This window comes from Balaenoptera acutorostrata, assembly GCF_949987535.1.
Source record: "Balaenoptera acutorostrata chromosome 6 unlocalized genomic scaffold, mBalAcu1.1 SUPER_6_unloc_2, whole genome shotgun sequence".
Taxonomy (NCBI): domain Eukaryota; kingdom Metazoa; phylum Chordata; class Mammalia; order Artiodactyla; family Balaenopteridae; genus Balaenoptera; species Balaenoptera acutorostrata.
Genome location: NW_026645491.1, coordinates 231163 through 239630, shown reverse-complemented (window position 1 = coordinate 239630; position 8468 = coordinate 231163). Strand labels below are relative to the sequence as shown.

General features: G+C 36.5%; 1 protein-coding gene across 1 annotated transcript; it reads left to right on the top strand.

Annotated features, from left to right (window-relative positions):
* The first annotated feature begins 1539 nt into the window (after positions 1–1539).
* Positions 1540–2915, top strand: LOC130706596 (low-density lipoprotein receptor-related protein 12-like). Its single transcript, XM_057539248.1, has one exon. It carries the CDS (start codon positions 1606–1608, stop codon positions 2401–2403), a length of 798 nt encoding a protein of 265 aa, XP_057395231.1. The 5' UTR covers positions 1540–1605; the 3' UTR covers positions 2404–2915.
* The last annotated feature ends 5553 nt before the right edge of the window (positions 2916–8468 follow it).

The window sequence follows — 8468 nt, the reverse complement described above, 5'->3', positions numbered from 1 at the left end:
GTGGGGGGATAGGCAAGAGCCATTCATTTTGGCGGAGGGAAACTGTATCACCTTTTGAAAGGGAGTATATCAATTCACCATTGTTTCTTGGAAATACTGTATTTTAAATACTAAATGCCAGATTGATGAAAGCTGTGTTTGTTCCAAGTTTGATTACTCCTTTTTGTAACCACTAGATGGAGCTTAAAGACTGTTTTTGTAAATACTGTAGTTTTTTTTTTTTTTTTTTTTTAATTCCGATAGTCATTCATCTAGAAAAAAGAAAATCTGGATGATTTTTCTTTCAGTTGGGCAATATGGTCACCTCCCATATGCACTAATTAAAAATCACCAATTTTCAAAGAATAAGGTTATAATTTATGTTTAACATGAAGCTGTAGAAAATAAGACATAAATCTTTTTTTTTAAAGACTTTTTTTTAAAGGAATTCCTTTATTTTTATTATTTATTTATTTATTTATTTATTTATTTTTGGCTGTGTTGGGTCTTCGTTTCTGTGCAAGGGCTTTCTCTAGTTGCGGCAAGCGGGGGCCACTCTTCATCGCGGTGCGCGGGCCTCTCACTATCGCGGCCTCTCTTGTTGCGGAGCACAAGCTCCAGATGCGCAGGCTCAGTAGTTGTGGCTCACGGGCCCAGTTGCTCCTTGGCATGTGGGATCTTCCCAAACCAGGGCTCGAACCCGTGTGCCCTGCATTAGCAGGCAGATTCTCAACCACTGCGCCACCAGGGAAGCCCAAGACTTAAATCGTTAAGATTGAGAAGGAACCCAAATGTCTCAGACACCATTGAATAGGGCTATAAACAAGTTAATTTCTTTGGCTTTTTGTTTCCTGTGCTGCATTACAAATACAGTAATTCCTTTGTTTATGACAATATAAATAAATTTGTATTTATTTATAATAAATATTTATGGATATCCTCAATTTATGGATATCCTCAATAGCCACCCATTCAACAAATCCTTGAGAACCAACTGTGAGATATAATTTTTACAGGTTTTGGAAGGTTTCATCCTTGTAAATCAAGTCTAACTTGTGCTGTGTTAAAACAAAAAAACAAACAGCCTAGTTTTCACACTCCTTTAGGTCATTTAGAGAATTATTGTAGAGATTCTTCTATCTTCGTAGCTAAAGAAGTATCAAATACTTTTATTTTCCATCTTTGGTGCATTTCTAGGATTGGATTACTATGTGAAGTTTTGAAATAAAATTGCTGTTGTAATTGGCATTAAACATCATTTTAAAGTTCATATATAAAATGAAGTATCGAGAAAATCTTAAACACAGTGAACAGTGGTTCAAGTTATAGGTTAGATTCTGGAGTGAGGTGAACCTGTATCGATGAGAGAATTTAATTCATCCTCCATAGACCGTAAAATGAGTAATAGAACTTTCATCCACAACACATGCTGAATAGAAGGGTGTTTTCCATCTTAATACCTCGTTGTTAGCTGTTTTAAGATCTTTTCTTTCTTTCTTTCTTTCTTTCTTTCTTTCTTTCTTTCTTTCTTTCTTTCTTTCTTTGTTTTTTCCGCAGGCTTCTGTTTTGGAAAACCTGAGGCTAGCTGTACGGTCTCAGCTTGGATTTACTTCAATCAGACTTCCTATGGCAGGCAGATCCAGCAACATCTGGAATCGTATTTTTAATTTTGCAAGATCACGCCATTCAGGGTCATTGGCTCTGGTCTCAGCAGATGGGGATGAGGTTGCCCCTAGTCAGAGTACCAACAGAGAACCTGAAAGAAATCATACTCACAGAAGTTTGTTTTCTGTGGAATCTGACGACACAGACACAGAAAATGAGAGAAGAGATACGGTAGGAGCATCTGGCGGGGTTGCAGCTCCTTTGCCTCAAAAAATCCCTCCCACAACAGCGGTAGAAGCAACAATGGGAGCAAGTGGAAGTTCCTCCACTCAGAATACCCGAGGTGGTCACACAGAAACCGGACGGGATGTGACAAGTGCGGAACCCCCAAGTGTGAGTCCGGCGCGTCACCAGCTCACAAGTGCGCTAAGTCGTATGACTCAGGGGCTACGTTGGGTACGTTTTACATTAGGGCGATCAAGCTCCGTAAGTCAGAACCAGAGCCCTTTGAGACAACTTGATAATGGGGTAAATGGAAGAGAAGAAGATGATGATGTCGAAATGCTGATTCCATTTTCTGAAGGAGCTTCAGACTTTGACGCGAATGACTGTTCCAGACCTCTTCTTGATCTTGCCTCCGATCAAGGGCAAAGGTTCAGACAACCATATAGTGCAGCAGACCCTGGAGTAAGACCAAGTAATCGCGATGGCCCCTGTGAGCGCTGCGGTATTGTCCACACTGCCCAGATACCAGACTCTTGCTTAGAAGCAATGCTGAAAAATGAAACGAGTGATGATGAAGCTTTGTTACTTTGTTAGGTACAAGAATCCCGTCAGGGAGATTGGATACAAGTTGGAGCAATATCCATTCATTGTTTTGGAACTTTACAATTAAACTAGTTTTAATTTAAAAAGAAAAAAGATGCAGGGTGATTTCTTACTATCATATGTTAGCCTGCATGCTTAAATTAAACACCTGTAACTCTATAAACTTTAGAGTTTACTATTTTAGCAGCTAAAAATACATTATGTATTCAGATTGTTCAATAATGTTCTTCCATTTGTTTCTAATTGTTTTCATCCTGGTACTGTAGTTCGCAGTAGAGATATGGCTGCAGAAACTCATTTGACTGTCAGTTTCTATCTATCCTATGTTAAAACGTTTCTTTGTTCAAAATAATACCTTCTTTTAATTGAACCCTTTATGCTTTTGCCAATACATCTTGTAACTTAATATACTAGATGTTAAGGTTGTTAATATAAAAAGAGAAAAAGTCCTTATTCTCACCTGTTTTTATTTGTATAACATCTGTCTAAACATTATTAGATTTCATAATGTGAGCTTGTCAAAGGGAAAAAAACTGTCTAAAATTTTTTCTCATGTTTAACATGCAATGATGTGAAATTTAGATAGAGTTAGATAAATTAATGGCAAAAACAAAACTCTTTTATAAATTTTCTAATGTTGACTTTAATACTCTAATATGGTACAAACCAAATGGTAAAAAGCCCAAATCATTTCTTTTTTTATCTCTATTTAAGGACAGAATTAAGCGGATGAAGATATTCTACTATGCATTAAATCTTGAACTTTATAAAATATGTACAAAAATTGTACAAGATAAGTTCCAACTGGTAAGGTCTTTCCCTGATACAGGGTTATGCTTGTATTGGACCCTAGGGATTTGCACTAAAATCATATCAAGGTCTCAGATGAGTTTCGTGCAGAAGCACTATGACTTTAAATACTATTATTTGCTATCATAATGACTATATATTTCCATAGCTTATGGGGGGGGGCGTGAGGGGGCATTTTTATTACAACTTGAGGTTGCTTTGCTAGTTTCATATTTATTTGTTGTATTTAAAAACTGCATTATAGTAAGAAAGTGATTTTTTCAATATATTTGATTCATAAGGGGAGGATCATGCTACATGTTGAAAAGCAAATTAAGAAATCATTCAGATCACCTCCCTTTTTTAAGTAAAATGAATTGCAAAACCCCGCATATTTTTTTATTGTCAATTCCCATTTATTTATTCTTTAGCTGTCTGTTTTAGTAGCTTAATGTTTGAGTATGAAAAATGTATTTGTGTATGATTATTGCTATTTATTAAATTTTAAATACTTTGCTGAATGTCATTTTAAAGCATGTTTGAGGTCTTGTGTATTTGTCGTGTTATGCTGTCAGGAAGAACTGACTGAAATGTTTTAATATGTATCAAAAATTAAAATGACTTCTTTTTTTTGTATTGCCTTGAGGTACTTTTTAAATCAAAGTTTCTATTTATTTTTGTTCATTTGGTGCATATACAATTTCAGGCCATGAAATATGCAGTGTGTCTAGAAGAAAAATTAAAGAGGGGATGTCTTTCTTAACTCCCTTATAGTAAAGTAGAGCTTACACCAGTTCTCAAGGGTAAAAAAATCCCTAAGGACCTGGACATTATTTTGCCTTTAATTGATGTGTCTTATAAGAGTCAGTAACTATATCAGTTCTCTTTTTATATTATTTTCAGATACATTTTAGACCCCTATACAATATTTTACTGGCAGAATTTGGGTTACCAAATTAACCTTGTTTAGGTCCTACTAATTATATACTATTATGTATAGGTTTTTTGTTTTTGTTTTCTGACATATATTTTAATTTCTTTGTTTAATTAACTAATACATCTTCTTGATTCAAACAGTAAAAAAATTAAGTCTCTCTCCTATCCCTGACAGCCATCTTCTAGTTCCCTTTCAAAGAAATAGGTACCAAGACCAAATTCTTGTATACCCTCCAGAAATACCATATAGATACATAAATGTATCTATATGTATAAATGCTATATGATGGAATACAAATTGTAACATACTATGCATTCTTTTTCTGCACCTTTTTTCAAGGGAAAAAGTGTATCTGCTACTGGTTGAATGTTAAAAGTACAGTTGGGTATTTCTGTTATTTGACTTTTCACATTTAAAAATTTGATCTATCCTGAATTTAAGGCTCCAGTTTTTCTTCCTAGGTAACTACCTAGTTACTGCAAGGCTGTTTATTAAATCTGTCCTTTCCTTGCTGTTGGAAATGGCCCTTTTATCATATTGCAGATTCTCATATTATGTGGATGTATTTCTAGACTCTAATTCCATTCTCTTCAATTGACTTGCCTTTTTTTTTTGTACCAGTCCTACACTGTTTTAATAACAGTAATTTTTAAATGTTCAAATATTCTTGCTTATTTCTCCATTTGAACTTTAGAATCAACCCTTTGTGTTCCACAAAACAAATCCATTGTACATTTATTTTTTTGGACAGTTTTACTTTTATAGGTCAACTTGGGGAAATTTGACATCATTATCATGTTAAAGCTTCTACCTAAACCGTGGTGCCCTATCCAAAAATGGTTCCCAATTTGTTCAAGTCTTTTTTGTTGTTTCCTTCACAGATGCTTCGCATTTTACTTTACAGAGATCTTGTACATGTTTTTCAAGAGTTCTTAGAAATTTTATTATTTTTGTTACCATTATTAAGGAAGTCCTTTCTGTTTATAATTTAGTCTGATTTTAGTATATATGAAAGCTAATGACTTATTTATGTTAATTTTCTGCCCAGCTACCAGACTCTCATTTTCTTATGGTTTGTAATAGTACTTCAGTTAATTCTTTTGTGTTTTCCAGTTATACAGTCATGTCTTCCAGTTTGCCTACCTCTTTATGTCTTGATTGCATTGTCTAGTACTTCTAGAATAATGTTAAAATATATTGGCTATAATGAACTGGGTTGAGATATATACATTTAATCATGTTAAGGAGTATCCGTTGATCCCTATTTTAAACTAAATTAGTCAAGAATGCATGTTGAATTTTATCACATGCCTTTTCATTTTCTATGGAGATGATCATACGATTTTTCTCCTTTGACCTTTTAATATATTTTGTCATTTTGAACCATCCTTGCGTTCCTGAAATAAACTACTTGACCATATGTATTATTCTTTTAATATATTTGCAGATTATGTTTCATATTTTATTTAATGTATTTGCATCTGTATTCATCAGTGCAGTTAGTCCTGTGAGTGTGTGTGTGTGTGTGTGTGTGTGTGTGTGTGTGTTGCATGCTATCTTTAATAAGTTTTGTTATTAATTTTATGCTGGTAAATTGGAAATGTTTTTCCTTTTCCTGAGTTCTGGAACAGTTTGCACAGCATTGGAATTTTCTCTTCCTTAAAATTTCAGTGAATTTATCTGGTGCTGGTGGATGTTCGGCAATAGCTCTTTGACAGCTCTTTTAGTATCTGTTACAGTAATTGGTCTGTGTAGTTTTTATATCTTAGCTAGGATCATCAACCATCCATTTTGTCCATGTTTTCAAGTTCATTTGCCTAGAGGTGAGCAAAGTTACCCTCCTCTTTTCTGCATATGGCTCTTTCCCCCTTACTATGTATTATGCTTGCTCCCTTGTTTTCTTAATTAAGATGGCTAATGGTTGACCTATTTTGTTGTTGTTTTTGTTTGCTTGTTTCCCCCAAGTGGTATGCTTTGAACGTCTCTTCTGTTATTTTTCTGTTTTCCAATTAATTGATTTCCTTAAATGTCCTACTTTTTGCTTTCCTTAGTTTATTTTGTTGTTTGTTTTTCTAACTCCTTGCGTTAGCATTCAGTTTAATCGTTTTTATTTTTTCTTAATTATTAATATGAGATTTAAGGTGTGGACTTGAGTACTGCTTAAGCTGAATCACTTAGGTGAACTAGTGTTGTCATTACTATTATATTCTAGGTGTTCTGAAGTTTCAGTTTTTATTTCCTCCTTAACCGACAAGTTGTATAAAAGAAGGCTTTTTCCCTTTTTCTTTGCTGTTTTTTTTCCCCCAGATAATGGCAGTTTGGTGTGGGTAGTGGTTTTGTTTTCTGACTCTTTTATTAGTTGTCATGTTTTGGCATCAGGATCAGAGAATGTTATGGGTATTATATTTACTGTGGAGAGTTTATTGTCTTTTCTTAATTTTAAAATATTCCAGGATCACTTTAAAAAAGTATATTCTCGGTTTACAGGATATAGATTTTAATAGATATTACTCAGGTTTATCATGTATCAGTTAGATCTTCCCTCCTGTACTTTGTCTTGTCTTATCCATCTGTCTGTCAGAGCTCCAGTGTTGGTATAAAGGAAGAGAGGGGGAACCAAGGGGCTGTGTCAGACGAGCTCCCGGGGCAAGATCCCCGCCTCAGGTCATGTCACTTACTAGGACTGAGAATATAAGCACTTGATGAGGGCAGTCTTCCAACAAGCTGTTGGGGGTTTGGCTGCTACTACTGCTTACCACCGGCATCCACCGTTAAGCTGGAAATAAATGCATACGACAGGTTAAAAGAATAAAGGAAGAACGAGCAGATTGACTCCACAAGGTGTTTGTCGAGTCCCTACCACAGACCCAGTAATGCTGACAGCGGTGACCTGCCTGCTGCTGCTCTCCATTCAAGCTGCTTGGCCATTCCCTCTCACCCTGCTGAATTCCAGGCAGAAGATGACAGCAACTTGATCGGACTCATTTTACTCAAGTGGGCCCTTGTTTAAAAATTGATAGACATCTCTGCAGAAACTTCTTATGAGCTAGTCCCCGAAGGCCCAAAATGTCACTTACGCCACATTCTGTTGGTCAAACGAATCACTAAGGCCAACCCAGGTTCCATAGAAAGAGAGACTCCACTCTCCATAGCAGATGTAACAAAGAATTTGTGACGTCTGTAATCGACCCCAGGACAGTGCCTGATACGTAAGAAACACCAAGTTGCCAGAATTCATATTTTAAGCAGAAAAAGAGTGCTACAGTCCCAGTAAGAAGCTCATTTGCCAAAAGGTTATCAAATTAGCTCCTCTGTCACGTCACGTACATGAATTGTGCATATCTTAGTTGATTAGAAATACAGTAGTGTAACAATTTGCTTTAGCATATTCGAATGAGAAATCATAGCATTGATGCAAATTTAGATAAGCATGTTTAGGCATTTGATGAATGTTAACAATTAGTTATTTTTCAGCTAAGTTTATTTCAACATGTTATCATAACCTGTAAAATATTTTTAAATTTATTAGAGGCAACATCGTGGATGAAAACAATGGCGCCACATTGCCTGTCCCGCTCCTTCCTATCGTGCAATCTGCAGCAAGTCCCTTCATCGCTCTGTACTTAAGTTCTTCATCTGTAAATGGGGATAACAGGGCTGTTGGAAGATTAAATTAATGTATGTAAAGCTCTTGGAGCAGTGCCTGGCTCATTGTAAGGACTACATCTTTGCTACTATTGTCATTGTCTGAATGTTAAACAGAGAACATCTCTGAAGCTTGAATTAAATCAGATCTTGTATGTGAAAAGTCCGAAATGATTCATGGTTTCCAAAGGTCGTGAAGATGTGCTTCCCAGGTGCTTCTGAATGCAGCCGCTTCCCCTGGGATCATCGTGGAAGTGAACCAGCAGCTCAAAGTCAAAAGGGGAGCAAGAAAAGGGGGGGAAGAAAGCAGTAGCAGCCCGCTTGTGATGAGTTGAAGGGAGCTCCAAGACCCAGGAAACAGGATCGTGCTGCGCTTGGGGCCTGAGGAAATTACCACAGTGACTGAATCTGGAGAAAAGTCTTCACAGGTCTCCTAGAACCTGGTAATTTTTAGACCATTTAGTTCTTCCATTGTAGCAAATGTGCATCCTCCACATCCAGAGGGAGAGAAGCCTCATTTTAAGGGTTTGGGGAAAGGATAAAAGAAGCCTGATGTCTCTGAGCAACTGCACAGCCTTGGCCTGGCTCCCTCAGCTTCCCGGTTCCATGCAGCAAGGGGGGTAGGCTTCTCCGTCCCCCGCGGAGCAAGACACGCCTAGCTCATGGGCGGGTTCTTAAGCTGGGA